This window comes from Eucyclogobius newberryi, unplaced genomic scaffold (genome assembly GCF_026437365.1).
Source record: "Eucyclogobius newberryi isolate DKJ021-1_F unplaced genomic scaffold, fEucNew1.0.hap1 SCAF_7, whole genome shotgun sequence".
In the NCBI taxonomy this organism is placed as follows: Eukaryota; Metazoa; Chordata; class Actinopteri; order Gobiiformes; family Gobiidae; genus Eucyclogobius; species Eucyclogobius newberryi.
In genome coordinates this window covers 25,137,813-25,158,386 of record NW_027316389.1, presented here as the reverse complement: position 1 = coordinate 25,158,386, position 20,574 = coordinate 25,137,813, and the positions used below count along the sequence as shown (strand labels likewise).

Below are 20,574 nucleotides of genomic sequence, written 5' to 3'. Positions count from 1 at the left end.
TAACGGAAGCTGGAAAGTATAATAAATGAGAAACAATGTTCAAATGAAAACTTAAAAAATGGCTGGTGATGGGGAAAAAAATATGAAAAACATTTGCATGAGGTCAGATAGTAACTAGGGCGTATGCTATTTCTGTGATTGTGCACCCCAATACCAAATGAGTGCTGAATGCAATACACAAGACGTATTTTCGCATATTTTCCAGTCCAAATAATAAACATAATATTTCATTGTCCATTAATTAGGATAGCCGTGTGTTGCGTAACAGTGACACAGTATGTTTGCTGCTCGTACGTGCTAATGGCTGTGGTCACACAATAATGTTTGGGTTATAAAACTTGTTCTATACAGCCAATACTGTGACACACACGCACACACACACGCACGCACACACACACACACACACACACACACACACATACACACCTTGACACCCCTGCTTTAACCCATACCCTAAAGCTAACCCAGTTGAAAAGTCATAATACAAACCTAAATGACAAATTATTATATTTCATTTGAAAAAAAGGGGGTTAAGTTACAACTAATTATGTAGTAGTAGTAGTTGTTATAAACTACAATGACACCCAGATATAAGATAGACCAGAATTCTGTCTGTACCAAACTGCACAATTCATGCAAAGTATGTCGAAATTTAGTCTTGTCTTGTTCTTGTGGACGCAATATCGTGTCTCGTCACGTCTGTCTCATCCCACTCCAATTTAGCACTGAACAAAATGTATTATGCACTGAACACACTGAATTGTAGCTGTTTCAACTTCTGAGAACATTTGAGTCCTTTCTTGTTTTCCTGTTATCTTTACAAAATCCATTAAAGGCACTTCCACACAGCATGTTAAGTGTTGTTCGGCCACAGGTTGACACACACACACACGCTCCATGGACTTTGTAATTACCCAGGTATTTTAAACATAGGGACGGCTCAGCTGACGACAGACATCAAAGCAACCCTTGAGCTGAGTGAGCAGGCAGATTCACATACCCGCAGTGCACAGGCAAAGAAATGATAACTCCACTATGGACAAGACCAGAGACACACTCTTGTATAGAGGGGGGTGAGACGGGTTGGCCCCTCCTCTCTGCTGTAAAAGTAGAAGAGAGAGGGGAAAAAAAACAGACAGGAAAAAAGGAAATCGCAGCCATACGTGCCGCGCTCTGCAGCTGAACTGTATCCATGAGAAAAAGGCTATACGTTGAAGTGCTCCTCCTACCAGCCTGGCTAAGATCATCTGTCAGCCATTAGTTAATCAAGGCTGGGGCAGGAGAGCGGAGGACTGGCATCGTGTGGGACAGGGTGCATGGGACAGGTCTGGCTTTGAGGGAGAAAGAGGGCAAAAACGCAGGACCCGAGTTGCTTCGTCACAGCCCAAAGCACTTTAATCAACACCACGCACTCAGGTAAGACTTCTCACTTACTTCTGACAGCTAAGACGCATTTCTCTACAGCTAATTTAGGTTTGTCTGCAAGTATTAACTTATATTTTAGACAACCTTTTTGAAATGAAAATGAAATAATTCAGAAAACGTGTTTAGAAACAGCTAAAGTATAGCATTTTTGTGTAATTTGGGGTCAAAAGCAGGTGTATTTCTTGTGCCAATAAACCTAGATCAATTGAGACATCAGGAAGGGCACGAGTAGAATACAATAAACACATTTTGTAAAACACACAAGGAGGGAGAGGATTTGCTGTGTTTATTTTTGAGTAGAAAGTATTTGAAACCTCAGATTGTTACACGCCACTCTCATCTAGGCTTGAAACACTGTATGTACAGTATAAAATGGATTAAAATCAAGAGATCACTTTGGAATTGACATACATTCGATCTCCCACGTCGACATTGCAATTAATTTCACATGATTAGGGGGCTTAAACGTCTTAAACCCTGGACATTAAATGGATTACTATTAAATGGCAAGACATAAGTTCTTTCCGTTTGGCACAAAGTTGAACTCCAGCCAAATAAAACCTTTTGTCAAACAATTTCCATACACAATGACGGTATTAAATATGCGAGAAGTAATAATTGCTTGTACAAACTCGGTACTAATATCCCTGGGAGTTATGATGAATGAAAGGTTGATACATGTAAGGACATAATCCCTCTGTTATCGTATACTTTTTTGAGATCCATATCTTTCTACAGGAGTGACAGACGACAACCTCAGCGTGACCCATCCCTCCGCCAACAGGTAAGCCAACACCACACATGGAAAGTGTTAGGCATCCAAGAGCTGAGTTTAAATATCTATAGTTGAGCCGACATGGCAATCAGAGCAAGCACTTATTGCAATGTGCCTTCCCATAAGCAGCAGTCTCCGAACAGGTTTAAATGTGTTTTATGGAGAGCGCATGAAACCGGTTAAGACACAGTGCTATAATTGAGCTTGTAAAATGTTTGGATGGACATAAAAGCTGGGGTTACCTTACTTTATGATGAAGCTATAAAAACAATACAAAGCCAAGCTAAAATAACGTTACATTAACAAGCGGGTCGTTTTCATTAGAGGAGCACGAAGCATTTGCCCCACCACCAGGGGCGTAGCGCAAGGCAGCAGAATTGGAATCGGGCCCCCTTTTAGCTTAACGCTGAGCTGTTTACCTGTCTCTAGCTGTGTCTGTAAAAAAATGAAATGTAAAACCACCAAATAAATGAATAAATAAAGAACTATTCAACCAACATGATAAAAAAGTTGGCAAATGTACAAAACTGTACTATTGTAGCAACAGTGTGTGATTGTTTTAATGATAATTGATGCTTTAAAAAAACGATTGGTGAATTCAATAAAACACTTAAGTTACTGGGCTCATTACAAATCACTTATGGCAACATTATACTGTTTCTGCCAACAACCAAAACATAATAGCTCATTGAACTACTATTAACGTAAAGGCTTAGAGAGGACTAGGGTTAAATTCCGACGATGACAAAGCAAATGCAGGGTAATACGAGGCATATGGTGTCTGACTCTGCAGCTACAGTGACTCTTCAAAGAAACAGAGCACTGACCTGGAGCAAGAACAAATTCACAAACTGCAGCCGACACAGAGAAGAGTCTAAACCGTGTGCGTTGTGTTTTATCAGGGCTGAAGGCTGAAACGTCACTGATCTGGTTGGTATCGGAGGCAGAGGTAAGCAGTGAGGTTATCAGGATCACGGTGTTCTACAATGTTTCCTTGAACAGGACATGAGTCAGTGTGGTGGAGACTGAACATCCACGAGTCAAAACATCAAGAGCTGGTAAGAACAACGTCAAAGGGCAGAACATTTTCAGCAATAATATAACATTTGCAACACTGGTTTATTCAAATTGAGGATAGGGTTGTCAAAACAATTATACTGAAACTAACATAGAAACAATAGACTTATTTGTGCAGGTATCAATACTGAACAAAATCATATCATTAGGACAACATTGGACATTTCCTGAATAGTTTTAGACTGGTTTTGATCAGTACCAGAACTTACCAGACAGAACCCTATGGTAAAATTAAAGAAACTACAACTATTTTGTGTTCAGAGTTACAGTCTCATGTCTAAAGACAGTGGAAAATTTAAATTTGGCAATCGCGACGACTGTAATTAGAGATGCCACAGAATAAAACAACACATGGTTTTAATTCTTTATGCAATTCAACTGTTCATTTATGATATAATTTGGTTTTCCACTTTGCTGACACATTTCTCTGTTTGTTCAGGCTTAGAACCGACAAAGGCTTGTACTCCTGCGAGTGGATTCCATGTTCACAATCTTAAAATATCTGATTCTGATTAGAAGAGAAACATCTTGAAGTGGTCCGAGCCTGATTAAAAACATTACCTTTGACATGAACAAAGTCACAATTGGAACCAGTGCATGTGATCAAATGTTATTACTATTCAGAGCATCAGTGGGACTAGTTTCCTCGCTGTAAATGATTGACAAAACTCACAAAACCTTTAGCATGCATGAATAATGTGTAAAAAAAAAGAAAACCATATGCTTGGATGCCAACGCTTGACTTTACCATTACCATAGTGTTAAATAAACATGCTGCTGAGTAGACATACAGTTTCCTCAGCCGTGTTTCCTTTTAAGTCAACACCACTCAGAAAGGATACATCCAGCAACCATACGTCAACGAATGACAAAACAGCTCCAAAACTTTTCAACTAAACTCCAGGCCTGGCTCATAGCAACACTCTAAAAAAAACTAGGTTAACTATAGTGAATGTTAAGGAGATTTTTCACTACTTAAACTTAAAAAAAAAGGTAAAACGTCCAGTTGTCAGTTTGTTTCATAATGTTACCCAGCTGTGTTTGTAATCAGACATCACCAGAGAGTTTGGGAAAGCTCAGAGGAATACAAGTTCTTGACCCTGCGTTTGCTTCAAAAGGAGAACCAAGCATTAAATAGAGACATAAAAGTGTGCTGAAATTTGTCTAAAAGAGAAAATAGTGTGTGCTCAGACTCCCAAAGGAAATGGTCAAATCTCAAGAAAGACTTTAAAATGGGGATAAGGCAAACAAAAGTAATTCAACAGCCAGTTCATGGAGGATGCATATGTCACTGCCAAATGATTTCACCAAATGCTACAAGGTTTGAAACATGCATTTTCACATACAATTTCAAAGCAACACTAGTATGGACCAAGAAAATGTGAAATAAATAACAACCAAAAACTACATATCACGCGTCATCAATGGGCCAGAAGTCAATAAATTACGAATAAAGTGATATAAAGTGTTTTGTTTTACTTTTTCAGAATATTAAACTTGAATCAACAGGTACATTTATAAAAAAACAACAGAGACTTAAGTGATTATTCTGACATTTATCACTGCCACTCAGAATAACAAAAACACACTTTTCCTCAGGCTCGCCGTCTCCATTTCACTCCATCACCTCGATAACAATGACAAGGGCCCCACTGAGTCTGTGTAGGTCACATTATGAATCTCCATTTAAGCCCAAGAAGCGCTCTGCAAGGCTTCACTGACAGAGCTGAGGCAAAGCAGACGCAGCGGCAGTGTCAGAGTACAGCTGTGCTCACTATCACCGCGGAGACCTGGGCTAGACCAGCCTAAACGTTTCCAGGCTTTCACGCCCTGTCGTCTCTCATTTTGTCCCGCTGCATCTGTTTGCCACCCACTAAACAACAACCAGGAGATACACGCTGCTTTAACTGATCCCTCTGTGCTATGTAACGCTATGGTTTTAAGCTAGTTGTTAACATGTGTGATAAATGTCATTTAGTAGTTCAATGTTTGTGTGTTTTCTGTTTTAATATGATAGAACATTGAGTAATGGGTGATTATAGCTTTGGCTGCGACGTTTAATTGACTATTCGTGATGCAATTGATGATACAAAGTCATATTAATCGTAATCATAATCAGCGCTATACAGATATAACAAATACAGTTGCATTATTACGGTAAATAAAAATGTGAAAAAAGACTTAACAATTTTCATCAATAATGCATTTTATTGTAAATATTCTGTATCTTGAAGCTTTCAGTCGCCGTATTTAACCATTGTTTGGTTAAAAATGTGCTTTAAGTGCTAAGTCAAGTGGTTAAGGCGGCAGCACATATGCCAGGATCCATGTGTAGCAGACCGCAACGTTGTGAGTGCGAGTCCCGGCTTCGACAAATTTGCTGCATGTCGTTCCTTCTCTCCTCCCCATTTCAAGCTAAAACTGTCCTGTCTATTAAAGCCTTTGGGCCAAAAAATACAATGTCTCAATGTACAATAGAAATGATAGTCTTTGTTACTGTCTTTCAGTGAAATTCCGAATGAGAGTTAAAGAAGGCGCAGTTTCGAATGCTTGACCGAGGTTAAATTTGTCACATAACAGCTTGCAACATCTTGTCTTCTTCCTAATCCTTCATTGTTTGCCTTAAGCTTGACTTTTTCTCAGCAAATCACCAACTTTGCTTTCTCTCAAAGGCTCAAATGAAACACTATCTTCCGTCTCAGATTCAAACTAAAACCATGACCAGATCCACGCTTTTGGGAGGCAGCATCAAGAAACACATGTGCCACCACGAGTGACCCCAGGGCGACAGGGCTGCCCCGGGCCCGAGTCAAGTATGTAAAAGTCGGGGCATGTGGGTCTCATTTAGAGGCCGATTGGTCCACAGACACACCGCTGCACCCCCCGCATCCGCAGTATGGGAAACCCGCTCCCAACAGGAAATGGTATGTTTTTCTTAGCCACAAACAGGCATAAATTCCAATAATGGAGCAGTAATTAATCACAGTCTTGTTGTTGATATTTAAAATGTGTTTTAGAGGAAGTTTCAATTACTTAATGATATTTGTACTCCAAATAGTGATATAATGTTCGATTGCGCTCTTCATGTTGTAATGTATGTCAAATAAATGTGGATATTGTCTTGTGTCTTTTCTTTTAAATGTTGTCAAATAAATACAAATAAAAAACACACTATATTTTTTGTCAAGATAAACACAATATTTCAGAAAGATTAAATAGAAGCAGTATGATTCGGGGTTTGGGGGTTTGGGAATGCTGCCATTGGATAAGGCTGTTGCATAAGGTAAGGTCTGTCCAACTATCAAACTAATGATGACAATTTTATGTAACTAAGACTAAGATGTATTAAACCTGATAACTGTTTAGTTATGTAATAGTTTTATATAAGGTTCAGTATGACGTTTTCATATGTAAAATAAATGTTATGGAAAATATGGATAATCTATTTATTTGTTGACCAATGCACATGATGACGAAATGATGTGATGTTCAGTGATACTTTGAAATCTCATAGTGTTTGAACATGAAAGGAAACTATAAAATATCGTGTTATGTTTCTGGGTTTGTAATGTTAAATAGTTTGAATATATTTAGTAAATAGTTTGAATATAATTCTTGATTGTCTAAATGAACTCCAAATTGCTGCGCAGTAAAAATGTGTGACGCTCTTGCCAAACATTACTGAGAGCTCCATTATCACAATGGTAAACAGATGTTCCAAACTGGGCTAGTGTTTTATTTGTCACAAGCTTTTGAAAAGTTATTTTACGCCTTAATGAATACAGCTATGTGTGGAGAGGATGTCAATGTAAGGTTAAAATACTCATAATGAAGGTCTCTAGATGTTTAGACTTCTGTTGGTGAACTAATGCAAACCCCTGTGCTGGAAAGTTATTACTAGTTAATAAATATAATATGGAAGTACCCCATGTCTATTGTTGTCATTTATTTCATCTGAACAAATAAAGAGCATGCATTGCAAAAACAACACAAATGTCACATTAAGGTTTCTTTAATCATATTTACAACAACAAGGCTAAATCAACAGGTAGGATTTTTTTGTTTTTGTTCTAAAAAATAAATAGCAAATTAAAACATTGATAACAACAACATATAAAAAGATAAGGCAATATTGAGATCTTGCAGTTGTGCAACATTGGACTGTTTTGCAAGTGACAGACTGCCCTGTCTGAGACGTCAGAATGTCTGCCATTTTTATTGTGGTAACAATTTCAAAAAATATTCTTTTGATGCAAATGGTCACAGTCTAATCACTCCATAAAGTATAGTATATATTCAGTTAAGCGAGCTAAGCACATGTCGACTTAAATAGAAGTTATGTTGCTTTTACAAACCCGTTAAGAGTAAAAATGTCAAAGCATCATGAAAACTCTCCTGTTACGTAACCGTGTAAGTGGGTGAAGTGCTAAGTATTTGGGAAAGTTTCTTTTCAAATCCACGTACACGAACAGTGATTGGCGTTGGAGCCATAGTGGTTACTTATAATGGGCAAAAGGCCATTACTTTTGGTTTGATAATTATGAAAACATATGTTACTTTAGACTGGCCTGTTAAAGCTGCATCAAGGAAACAAGTTGTAAACAAATAAATAAAAGTTATGTCCTGTATAAATCCTTCAAAAAGTACACAAACTGGCCAAAGGAATGAAAGTGGAGGAGGTATCAGTGTGCTTTGTTTATGGCCATGAGCTGATGGAGGATGGTTGAACAGAAATGTGCCTTATTCACAAGATAATTGCTGCAGACTTAAAATATATGATACAGATACGTTTGAATAGGTTCCTCACTGTAACTAGTATATTGGTAAAATAGCACCTGAAAGGGATGTTTCACAGATATGAGGTTGGTGATGTTTGTGCATTATGGTTGACATGCTATGGCTTTACGCACAGATTATAACAATATGATAAACAAGTTCTAAGATGTCACTTTGAGTGATGAGTATTGTTTTCAAGAATGAATGGTAAAAACTGTTTAAGTTGTACGAAAATGCATCTGTTTCAAATTTAGAAAACAGTCCGGTATATGAGAAATTATTTTTAACAAACGAGAGGTATGTCGGAGAGAGCACCAACACAAATATTAAATACCATATAAGAACTGCCTACTTCAAAAATAACCTCATAACTGTACAAAGATACACAAATGATCAATAAACGTCATAATATTAACTCTTATACACAAATGTACAATTGTGTACTTCTGATACAAGGGATTGACAGCAATAACATTAAAACATTTACTTCACTAAACATATGAAATAAATATTTGTTAAGTTTTGCCTTTTGAGATAAGTCACAGTGGTGGACAACAATGTCCAGAATGTATAGGATGCCTGATTGCCAATGCAGACTGCGGCCCAAATGTGTTTGTAATAACCCTACATATTTGAGAAGCAGCGTTTTAGCACCTTTCATGGGAGTCGACATTGGCTAACCAAGGCCTGCTAGTGGCATTTTACAGTAAACCCAGTGTTCAGCCCAGCTACAATTTTGGGCAGTATAGACACCAGCAGACTAGAGGCACTGAGCACATTTAGACCCAGGGCCAACAATGGCATCTATGAGAAACAGTATAAAGGTAAGGTAGTACTATCGTACCGGCTTCCATGGTCTGCGGTGCCAGGAGGCAGAGCCTGGGCAGGGCTGCAGGTTGCACTGCTCCATGTCTGGAGGCTTGTCCAGGACATCACAGTTGTATTCATTCAGCCTTTGACCATTGGGCCTTTGGCACACAACCTGGCGCGTTTTCCTCCCGCTGCCACAGGTTTGGGTGCACTGATGGGTAAAGAATATTACCATGTTATGTCAGCGTTATTATTTTGGGGGTTATTTCTTATATGAAAGTGAGCCTTACCTCTCCCCAGCTGCCATAGTTCCAGAGTGGGCAGGGTCCAGAGTCACAGCTTTTGGACTCTGCAGGCTTAACCCTTTCATCACAGTAGCTGTTGCTTCGCCCATCTGCATCCTGACACACCACCACTCGCCTCTGAAAGCCTCCTTCACATGTACTTGAGCACTGGAGATATAAAAAAAAAGACATTGGCATTATAAAAGCCATTTGCTTGTAATAATGATGAGACAAACTTATGTATAACTCAAGTCAAATGTCTTGTTGCAGATTTGTCTCACTTTCAAACAACAATAATAAAAGTTTTTTTGTTTTTAATTACTGATCTGCAGCACTGTAAAAGTTTTAAGTCTCATCCCAAGGCAATGCTTAGTTGTGCTGCTAAACATTATCTCGTGAGATGGAAAACATCAGGCACGAAGGACAGTCTCAGGCTGAGCATTACAGCCTTGAACAGAGAATCGTAGTAGGTACATTCTGCATCCAATTAACATGACACATCTCCACTGTCAGTAGGGTTGAGCACACTGAGTGCCCCGGTGTGAGGGAGGGAGACTGAGCTGTAACAGCACTGCCTTTGGTCAGCTTCATTACATGAGATTTACCAGTGCCTCTGCTGCAGGGATCACATCAGAACAATGGTCCTCTTATGAACTTCAGAGGAAGACTAAAGCTTATCCGGCAGCCATGTCAATGACTTCTACATACTAGGAAGTTACTTAAAATAATAAAACAAATTATTTAATCCAGTCACTTCAAGTATGCACAAACTAACACTAACAGCTAATATCTGTATACATACTTTTGTACTTTTGTACTCTTTGTACACCGTGCAGACTATCATTTGGCGCTGTTCCTAAAATGTATTACCATGTATGGCCTCAAAAAGTGCAAGTGTTCACAAGAATGTGTTTACACATAGGGAACAATGTAGGCCATCACGAAAGCATGCACAGTGTCCTACATATGGTGAAGAAAACTGCATTCATTATGCTCTCAGTTGAAATCTTGATGTTCATTGCAGACATTTACAATAACTTACTGCTCCCCACGGCCCTGTCCTCCATTGGTTGTCTGCCGAGGGCACGTTCCAGCTGTTGTGACCAGGATGGCGTCCCGGGTCGTGGGGGTAGCCGTCAGGCTGGTCAATGCGCTGGCGCTGGTAAACAGAGGGGCAAGGGGCAGCAGTGCAGTCCTGTTCTGAGGAGGGCTTCTCATCTGGGTCACAGAGAGACTGATCCACTGGACGATGGTAGTTGGAGCACACCACCTGCCTGCTGGTTTTACCAGTTCCACAGGTCACCGAACACTACAACCAAAGATAGACAAAGTTGATCCCATTAGTAGTCCCAAGCTATGCGATCAGCTCGTCTTCCTGGGTCCATTGATCAATGGTTCCTCTGGGCTTGGAGCTCAAATTTGGTTGTTGGTTTGTAACCTCTTGTGACTTGTTTGCTAACTAATAACTGATTTCAAAAAAACTTTTGATGTGACTGGACTTAAAATGCACAGCAGTACATTGTAGTACATTCTTGCCAGCTTGCCAGAGAGCGGAGGGTAGTGTAGTGGCCCAGAGCTGTCTGCAGAGGTCAAAAAAGGTGTTTTGGTAAGTTCAATTTATAAATATATTACAATAATACATGCTTTAAACCTATCAAGTAAGTTATAAATTTGAGTGATGTAAGTGGTGTATTTATTACATTTAAACCACACATTCCTCCCAAAGCCATGAGTCACATGCCTTTTGTCCTCAGAGAAGTTTCAAATTTTTAACCATAATTAAAATAATTTAACACGTATATCCATGTGAATTGTTTCTGGGTCCTTAAAACTGCTCCACTTCTCTTGCAGGCTAATCAGTGCAAGTCTGGTCTTCACTGTTAAACAGCTGCACCAAACAGCTATTACGTTCCAGGAAAAGTGGTCTACTTGTGTCAAAAAATAAAACCAAAAAGGTGTGTATTAATTGGACACAGTGTTGTGCTTGTTACTCACAGTGGACCACTCCCCAGCACGCCACTGTCCACAGGGACTGAAGCACGAGGAGCTCTCCGGGGGGCGTGGCATGTGAGCACAGAGCGATTCGTCCGCCACGCCTCCCTGGGCATCCCGACAACTGACGTAACGGGCACGCTTCCCTTTGCCACAGGACACCGAGCACTGGGGACAACAAAGGTTCGGGAACTTAAGCTTCTTGAAAATGTGTTAGAGGGTTGCAATAATGTGTATTTTGCAACTTGTATATTTAAAGAGACAACTAAGCAATGTATTTGTGTTTTTTGCTTAAGGACACATACAGCTTCTTCTTAAGATGTGGACCTTTGGTTTGCTTTGGTGACTGCTTCTCCAATGACCGCGATCTCCAAACAGATGAGGGTCAGTTTTTGGCACAGTGGCAACCCCTCCAACTGATCTATCCTTTTTGTACACGTTGTACGTATAATGACAGATAAAGCACTTCTTTTATCCCACGACTGTTTCGTGACATAATGGAAAACAAACAACTGTCCCTGAAATGAACTGACGTTGTGTCCAGCTGTGGCAAATGTATCATGACCTGGTCAGATAAAGTCAGTCTCTTGGCAGAGCATTCTAAAGGATTTGATTTGTTTTGATCTTTCGTCTCCTGGTATCAATGACAATTATGAAACCTTTACTTCATACATTCACAACACACTGTGACATAAACATATATACCAGTAATGTAGCTCCAAAACACTAGTTATTTCATTATTATAGAATTGAGTGATTGGATGAGATCTGGATGTAATTTAATCTAAACCAACTTTCATCACAGCTTAATGTTACCTTGTCTGTTTGTAATTTCCGCTCTGTGTATTTGTTTTAACAATTGCTTTTATCATTTAAATACAGATCTTTCAAAGGTGTACACTCTGATTCCTTTCAAGGGATTTTGTCTTACCAGTGTTGTCTTCAGTTGACTTTCTGATCACACTTTCACCAATACAGAGTAGAGAACAAACATTTGTGACTGGATGAATATCAAATGCAATAAAATGGCTCCAGATCCTGGTTTCGCACAAACAGTAGTGTACAGTACATGTGTGTTTTTGGACCACACCGGCGCTGGCCTCTTTGACATGTGAGCTCACACCGACTTTCAGATTGACAGACAGGGATTCAATCTTAGAAACTGTAGACTTGTGTTTGGATGAAATCTGGTTTTGATTTGCAGCGAGTGACAATGCAAAAGTACGAGGGAGACACAGGGGCCTCAGAGCAGCAGACAGCAGGGCCAGTGTATGTGGGTATAAATGTTCAAATGCAGAAGAAGAGACAATGCCAGACAGGATCAAGGCTCAGTATAAAATGTCCGCTCGGGAAGAAATGCTAGGATATAAACAATATAAATGTTGTATGCCAGCTTTATACTGGTGAACACAGCTAATGGTTGCAGGACCAGTGATTTATGAAATGCAGACATAGAAAAATATACACACATTTTGACATTTTGTTCTTTTAAAACGGAGCTCGGCCAGAAACCAGAATGCAATTATTCTATAAAGCGATTCACATCAATAATCAATAGCATAAACTGATAATAAAGGCACATTGTAGCTTGAGTTGTGCCTTTAATAGACCGAGAATGTCAACAAATTATTATTTCATTTAGATTATAAAGGTTTTATATGGTTATCGAGTCATTATGAGTTTACATATTAAAATAATGTTACTAGTATGTACTTTATCTGTACTCATGCACACCAGACACCTTTGAGACAACTAACCGATATATGTATATATACCGAACATATTTAGTTGACCAAAATAGTTTTAAGTCGACTACAGCCTTACAGTATTGTATGTACAGATGTTATTCAAGCTAAACCTACAGCATGTGTTGGTGAATCTGTCATGTGTTCTTACAGCGGTCCAGGAGCCATATCTCCACTGGGTCGAGAGCTGGACTGAGTTGTCTGGACGTGGGGTGCTCTGAAGGGGGGTGGCCCATGGACACGCTGGCATCTCACAATCCTATGTACAATCATCAAGTTATTATCATGAAGTTTGATGTTTCAAATTCATATTGATCAGTTTTCCCATAGTATGAGTTTAACATGTAGATATGACTAAAAACCAGTGCTGAAATATATGGGAGGTTTATTCAAATAATCCTAATCCACACATCTGTGATAGATTAAACAACTCGATTGAAGCTTTAGTGCTCTAAATATATACAGATACCAGTCGAATGGAAGGAGGAAAAGAGGAGTCATCGCGGGTCCAGTAGAAAGATTAATTGATGTGATGCATTTTAATATATTTTCAGAGTTCAAATGCTTTCCCCACATCAAACATTGAATGTAGACATTTGACAAGGAGCAGTTGTACCTGACTGTCTCTTGGTCTGGCAGCAGCGTTGCACTCCCGGTCATCCACTGTGTCCCCGTAGTTTCCTGAAACGCAGCGGACCGCTCTCATCTGATAGCCGTGGCCACATGTCACTGCACACTACAAGGAAGAATGTTACATTAAGTACCGGTACTACACTATTAGTTGAGAAAGAAATTGAGAAAATTAGTCAAACATCAAAACTTTTTATTTGTTTTTTGGGGTTTACCTAATTCAAGTGTCTACGGGTTAATAAAGTGTACAGATCTGCCTCATTTATCCAGTCTTAAGGAAGTGAGAACCATGTTAGGCACACACACACGCACGCACGCACACACACACACACACACACACACACACACACACACACACACACACACACGCACGCACGCACGCACACACACACACACACACACACACACACGCACGCACGCACGCACGCACGCACGCACGCACGCACGCACGCACACACACACACACACACACACGCACGCACGCACGCACGCACGCACACACACACACGCACGCACGCACGCACGCACGCACGCACGCACGCACACACACACACACACACACACACACGCACACACACACACACACACACACACACACATACACTTAAGCCCAGCCACATTTGAGAGCACGAGAAGAGAAAGGTTTATTTGAGCAGCAATTTATAATCACACAGGCATTAACAAGCGAATATATGCGCCAGCTTTGCAAATAAAACTATGCGTCTCAATGCAAACGTGTGGGAGGGCATTGAGTCTGTGAGTATAAACTATGAATGAAAGGACACCCATTCATATCTGTTTAAGTCATTGAGACACAGCTAGGCTAACAGTGTCAAACCTGCACACTTGGAAACCATAGGAAGCTATGTGTTTAAGCTTTGGGTCAGGTTTAGTCTGACAGGATATGAGGCCAAAGTGAAAGCGCCGCGGAGGAAATAGCAGCTGGAGCTAGAGCACACTCGCCTTACGAGCTATATTGAGTTACAAATACACACAGATGTGAAATATACACTATCTGTCCCACCGCACACATACGCACCACAAATGCACACAGTAAGCGATGCAGACATGCGCCACACATGAAACCCATTTGCTCTGTCAAACCCTGCATCAAGTCGCCTTAACCCAAACCTTGGTGTGTCAGAGGAATAATATTGTAAAATGTGTAATTTGTGGGACTCACCGCTCCCCAGACGCCGACCTGCCAAGACGCGCACTCTGGCAGCTCGCAGCTCCCCACAGACGGAGGCTTGCTGGACTGGTCACAGAGGTGCTCACTTAGCTTCTCTCCTCCAGTCGGCATTAGGCAGGAGACTTGCCGGTGTCTCATCCCTTTGCCACAAGTCACCAAACACTAGAGCCAGAGATGTATATAGAGTAAGGCGTTTGTATTTAAATGTGAATTTTGTGATGGATCCATAAAGTAACAATATAAATCTAATATTAACAGAGTAGCCATGTGGTAAAAGAAGCACAGAGAAACAGAAGGGTTTACTATTGCCATCTTCTTAGTATTTATTTGTAGAAGATGAAAGCTTGCACTGTTTAGCACGTTGTGTCTACTATTATGTCATATGTGTGTCTTTTACCTCGCTCCATTCGCTGACACTCCATTTAGGGCACGGCTGATCGTTACAGATTTCAGTGACCACTCTTTGGTACTCATTGCAGTCTCTATCCACGAGTCGGCGACCCAGGTTGTTCATACAATAAGACTCTCTGCTCCTAGTCCCACGGCCACATGTCTTAGAGCACTGTATAAGCAGATGTAAGGTATCAAAGTCATGAACAACAGTGTAATGTGTGTAATGATAGTACCTGTGACCAGGCGCTGTACTGCCAGCTCTTGAGAAGACAGTCCCCGTGGCAGGGCTCTCTGGTCTGAGGTTTGGACACTTCTGCACAGGCACTGGCCTCCGCTCTCTGAGCCTGCCTCTTCATTTCACTGTACTTCATACAATGGACATCCAACGTGCGGTAACCTGGGCCACATTTAGCTGAGCATTCACTTTTGCCAGCTACAAGCCACCTAAAATGAAATTTAAAGAGTTAAATGTACGCACGGTTCCTTGAACTAGACTGTAAGGACCACTAGAGTGCCCCACAAATACCCTAACAACAAACACACAAACATTATTGGGCAATACAACAACAACAAATATATTTGAAAACAAAAAATCTTAATTTTCTGAACATAAACGCAAACTTCATTGAACGCAAAAAAAAGTCAAATTTCTTTGGAAAAAAACCCACATGCTTTTACTGACAGAGGATTGGTTGTAGACCTTTCATCGATAATTAGAAATGACTGAATCTCAATTACAATTTGATTAACTGAACAAAGATGTATTTGCTGTGAAATAATGAATTGCCACCTGAGTTCACAGTCGGTGTTGCAGGGCTCAGTAATAGCGGCCGGTCGTGGTAAATGCTCACATCGCTGGTCTGATACCTCCAGGTGATCACTCTTTCGCACACACACAGCCTTTCGTCTCCTCTCACCTGTGTGAAAAAACACAGGGAAAAATGAGACCCCGTTTAACCGACATTACTGCAGCTAGTCTATCATCAGCAGGCGTTTGGTGGTCTGTTTACCAGCTCACATGGTGCACTCTGACCCACAGGGCTTGACCAGCCGCTGCTTGGGTGACTGACTAAGTTGGAGTAAAGAAATCGGAGGGGCTTAACGGGGTGACAGGGCCAATGTGAAGGTGTTGCATGGTGTGATGTGAGCAGCAGGATGACTTAGAGGGAGCGGGGACATTTTAAGACAAAGCCTGAATGAATGAAGGAATACATTGTGAATAAAAGCCATACATAATTGTTTTTGTATATTCAGGAATGTTCCATTGAGATTACAAATATTTTGTGTGTTTTTTTGTTTTTCAAATGAGTCCCAGCCAAGGCAGGAACACACCATAAGCATCACAATATTCAAACAATACACACAACATTCTGCATATTTTTAGATATAATCAAACTTAGCCCTGAGATCTAAGAGAATATATTAAAATAGTAACTGGACTGTAGACCAGGGCTGCCATGCGATTCGATTGGTCATGATATGCTACAATATAATCTTTTTATTGTAAAGAATCCAATACATTTCACAAACATTTGTCTTTGTTAAACCATGATCTGCACAAACTTAATATGAAATACAACCATTTTAATAATCAAAACAAGTCAAACGTTTTGCCTAAACAAGCAACAAAATTGTAGCGCTGTCACAAAATTATTCTTAAAATTAAACCATAATTTACTCATGATGATATATTGATACAGCAGCCCACGATATCGATACTGTATCAATACGTATATTACATGATGTTTAGTGCACCCCTACAATAGACAATTTACATTTTTGTCTCCTACACTAAATCACTGATAACTCAAATAATTACTCCTGAGCAGTTTATTTCATTAAATCATTTTGAAAACATCTCACCTTTTTGCTTTGTTACATATTGTCTATATTACAGCTGTGCAATGTTACTACTCCTTTAACAGTCATAAGAATCTGGTCCATACCTTGACAAATGCGATTGCACTCGAGCCAGGAGCCGGATGGGTCCCACAGAAACTGCTCCCTGTGCTGCTCAATGGGAATATTGAAGGAGTAGCGCACATCTGGGTTGTAAAGGTTTCCCACACACAGAACCTAGGAAATGGAAAGCAAGGTCAGATGAGTTAAAAGGACTTACCTGTTTTGTCTATGTGTACCTGTTTTGTCTAGGTTGTCAAAAATGTTTAAAACGAAGATTTGGGTGAATGCAAGAAGATCACCTGCAAGATGAGCTCCTCTTCTATGCGGTCTGTGCAGTTGATTCGTTCGACTTTGGTGTCTGATCCACTGTATTCAATAACTGTTCCCTTGAAGGTGATTTCCCTTTTGAACATGGCCACTACAAAGTTTCCATTCAGAAGAGAGTTGGACTTGCTATCAGATAAAGCTGTAACCACAAATACACAAATAAAATGTCTGCATAAGTGATGACAGTTAAGAATGTCAAGCTTTATTGTCTAAACAATGTGGAATACATCAGAATTGAATAAACATGATCAGCGTTACCATATTGTACAATTGTTAGAGGGGATGTGCTGATAAACTAATCTGGACTAAGCCTGTGTGACTGACACTGAACTGTAAGCAAATGTCATTCACTGGTGCAAATGCAAACAAGTACAGAAACACACAGACACGGTCCACTGCATACAGAAAATAATGACCATATTTTCAATGCCTCAAAACATACGCTTCTTAGAAAATTCCACTTAATTAAATTCTTTGAAAGCATACCAAAACAATGTATGTGATTAGTTCCCTAGACACAGTGCTGTTTACATAAGGTCTGTTGCTGGGAAGATCTGACAGTGGACGGTGTGTGTTTCAATAGTATGGGACCAAGTGTAGCTTGTTTATCATTTAAGTTACAACCACATTTTAAACAAATGATGGTTAATAATAGCTGTTAATGGAGAAACATTTCTTATAAAGGGTTTAAAGATCTCACAGTGTGATCCTGCTATATATCATTGACCTTATGAAGTACTACGGAGTTACAAAAGCACTAGCATATTTATTTATACCCTTAAATGGGCTGCAATAAGGCATTAATCACATTATTGTCATTCATCCCAACGTTGACAGTTAGTTTATTTATTAATTTAAATAATAATTTACACCCATAGTCCCTGGACAGGCTGATGTTATTAAGTCCCACTGATTTCTCTTTTTCAGGGGAGGAGCCCATTGTACATGTTTTTTTAGTGGAACAATGTAAATTTAAAATGAACACAAAAAAAAACTGTAATCCACTCTTGGAACTGACATTATTCATGGACTCGACAAGTCATACCACACATTAAGAATACATTCAGCCCCTATTTTACAGATGTGTATGTTTTTAATACTTCATTCTCAACATTTTTTGCTCACGTAGACATCACCTGCCACTTCCCAAAATCATATTTGAAGAAGCCTCACAAATTCATACCAGGCTGACATGGTAAGGTTCAATCACATCAGACGTTCTCAGACCAGGGTGGTAATAAGACCAGATGTGTTTCGGAGTTGAGAACACCTTGATAGCTGACACGAGCCAGTCTAAAGCCCCTGTAGGCACTTTCTCTCCAATGGAAAACACCCAAACACACTTATACTTGGTACCCTGTCTCATCCTGGACGTCTATATCTACGTTCATGCAGCCTGGCCTCCACATGGGTCTAATTAGCACCTATTGCTGCCTCATTTATCTTTCCTAGAAGTTGACACTCGATTTGCTTTCCCAACCAAACCTCTCTGCCATAACCATATGCACCAACGCCCCTCGTGGTTTTCTTCAAAACATTTCCTTTTCTTTATTAAAAAAAAAACTACAAAAACGTTTTAACATGTCTGGGTCACCAACCCTGGGTGGTTTAGAGTATATGAGATAGTGGCATTGACCTGAAATGAGAAGTGAAGGATAGTGATATATACTATGCCTTATGAGCTGTTCCTGCTTCAGTCTAAGGATGGCTTGTCTTGAGCAAACATGTAATTTGCCGCTTCAAACCACATCCTTGAAATGACAAAGTGAACTCACCGAGGTAGTTGTCATCTTCTGGTTTTCCGGAGTAGCTGACTTGTTTGATATCAATGTTGGTGGCACCGGCCGGGATCCGCACAACTGTGTTATAACCTAAAGAAAGTGAAGATGCACATTAAATACTGTGCAAAAGACTATGGGCAAAGTGAATACATGTGCGGAAATATTCATTGCAAACTTGAGCAAATCAATGTCAAGAATTCAAGAAATATCTTCCAGGGAATGAAACACATTTTGTAATAACAAGAAATAGTGGAATCAAAGTGTACATAAAGACATTTTCATTTGAACCCTTACAAAGAATATAGTAAAATATAATAAAATAATCTGATACTGGGGATTCACAAAAGACAAAAAAGCTTCAGTGATCTCAAATATCCCGCTGAGAAACATGTTTTAACCTCAGAGCAGCGACTGTCAAATGATATGTAATTATTCCCTGGACTTATCTTTGGCCTGTAATTACTACACTGGCTCTGTTGTCCCATGATAAACGAAACACAAAGAAAACAAGTGAGCCTGTAGATGAAGATTGACAGGGAGAGCAATGGTGAGTGGCAAAGGGAACACGGGAAAGCCAAAAGGTGAAACCAAAAATATCTTGGGACTCACTTGGAACACTGTAATTATTTTGTGCTGAATTTAGCTTTCCACTGTGGACAGGGGGGAAAGTTAGCACGATAAGATTAGCAGCTCGACACCTTGAGCCACTCGGGGGCAGCACTTAGTTTGCTACTGCAGAGTTTGGAAGTGTCAGCTATTAGCAAATAAATCAGATTTTATACATTTAGAACTACTGTTTGTTCTGTAATCATCCAAACTTTCATGGCTATCTAGTTTGTATGTTACTAAATAGACCTACACAACAAATATTTCAATTTTTATAGTGGTACATTTTTACTATATATCTTCTACATATTTTAGTGTTGTGAAATTAAATTTAAAAGTCTCAACGAGCTAAACACTACGGACAAAACAAGTCGATAAAAAAACAAAGAAACACATTTGAAACAAACTACTAAACCTCCGTCTTTGGGAAAAGTGTCCACAAGCCGTCAGAGCCCTGTGAGATCCCTGGAGCTTAGCCACTGACCACACACGCAATCCTCCGCCACCACACACTGACCCGGGAATGAATAGTAAACACCACAAACAAAGAACACACACCAAAAGCTGCACTTCAGGAACGCTGGGGTTCACCTCAAACTGCTGTGCACGAGAGAGCGCGTCAATAAGCTGCATTGTGTGGCACCGGCCAAATTTATACTCTAATTTAGTTGGCTCTATGCTTGAGAGTAATGGTCTCAATTCACAAAAATACCCTCTAACTAACATGAAATAATGCGAATATAAACTAACTAACTTAACTAACCCAGGAATACTTGCAGTTGCTGTTTTTTTCTGCAAAACGCCAGCATGCATTGATTTAATTACTTTTTTAATGTATTCTGGCTGGTCCCGAACCGCA

The 20,574-nt window shown here is 39.9% G+C and overlaps 1 protein-coding gene and 1 long non-coding RNA gene across 3 annotated transcripts in view; one reads left to right on the top strand and one right to left on the bottom strand.

Moving 5' to 3' along the window:
- Positions 1 to 20,574, bottom strand: part of LOC140349331 (A disintegrin and metalloproteinase with thrombospondin motifs 20) — a 66,748-nt gene that overhangs the window by 12,590 nt on the left and 33,584 nt on the right. For both annotated transcript variants that reach the window (XM_072435625.1, XM_072435626.1), the window contains 13 exons: positions 19,104 to 19,199; positions 17,301 to 17,467; positions 17,046 to 17,175; positions 15,890 to 16,016; positions 15,333 to 15,543; positions 15,104 to 15,268; positions 14,698 to 14,868; positions 13,501 to 13,620; positions 13,036 to 13,143; positions 11,143 to 11,307; positions 10,190 to 10,456; positions 9,154 to 9,315; positions 8,898 to 9,074 (listed from right to left, as the gene is read on the bottom strand). In XM_072435625.1, the coding sequence (XP_072291726.1) occupies positions 8,898 to 9,074; positions 9,154 to 9,315; positions 10,190 to 10,456; positions 11,143 to 11,307; positions 13,036 to 13,143; positions 13,501 to 13,620; positions 14,698 to 14,868; positions 15,104 to 15,268; positions 15,333 to 15,543; positions 15,890 to 16,016; positions 17,046 to 17,175; positions 17,301 to 17,467; positions 19,104 to 19,199 (2,066 nt within the window). The remainder of the gene's footprint in view (positions 1 to 8,897; positions 9,075 to 9,153; positions 9,316 to 10,189; positions 10,457 to 11,142; positions 11,308 to 13,035; positions 13,144 to 13,500; positions 13,621 to 14,697; positions 14,869 to 15,103; positions 15,269 to 15,332; positions 15,544 to 15,889; positions 16,017 to 17,045; positions 17,176 to 17,300; positions 17,468 to 19,103; positions 19,200 to 20,574) is intronic.
- LOC140349333 (uncharacterized) lies at positions 974 to 6,482 on the top strand. Its single transcript, XR_011924528.1, has 4 exons — positions 974 to 1,416; positions 2,164 to 2,209; positions 3,103 to 3,258; positions 5,980 to 6,482. It is a non-coding gene; the product is annotated as an uncharacterized lncRNA (long non-coding RNA).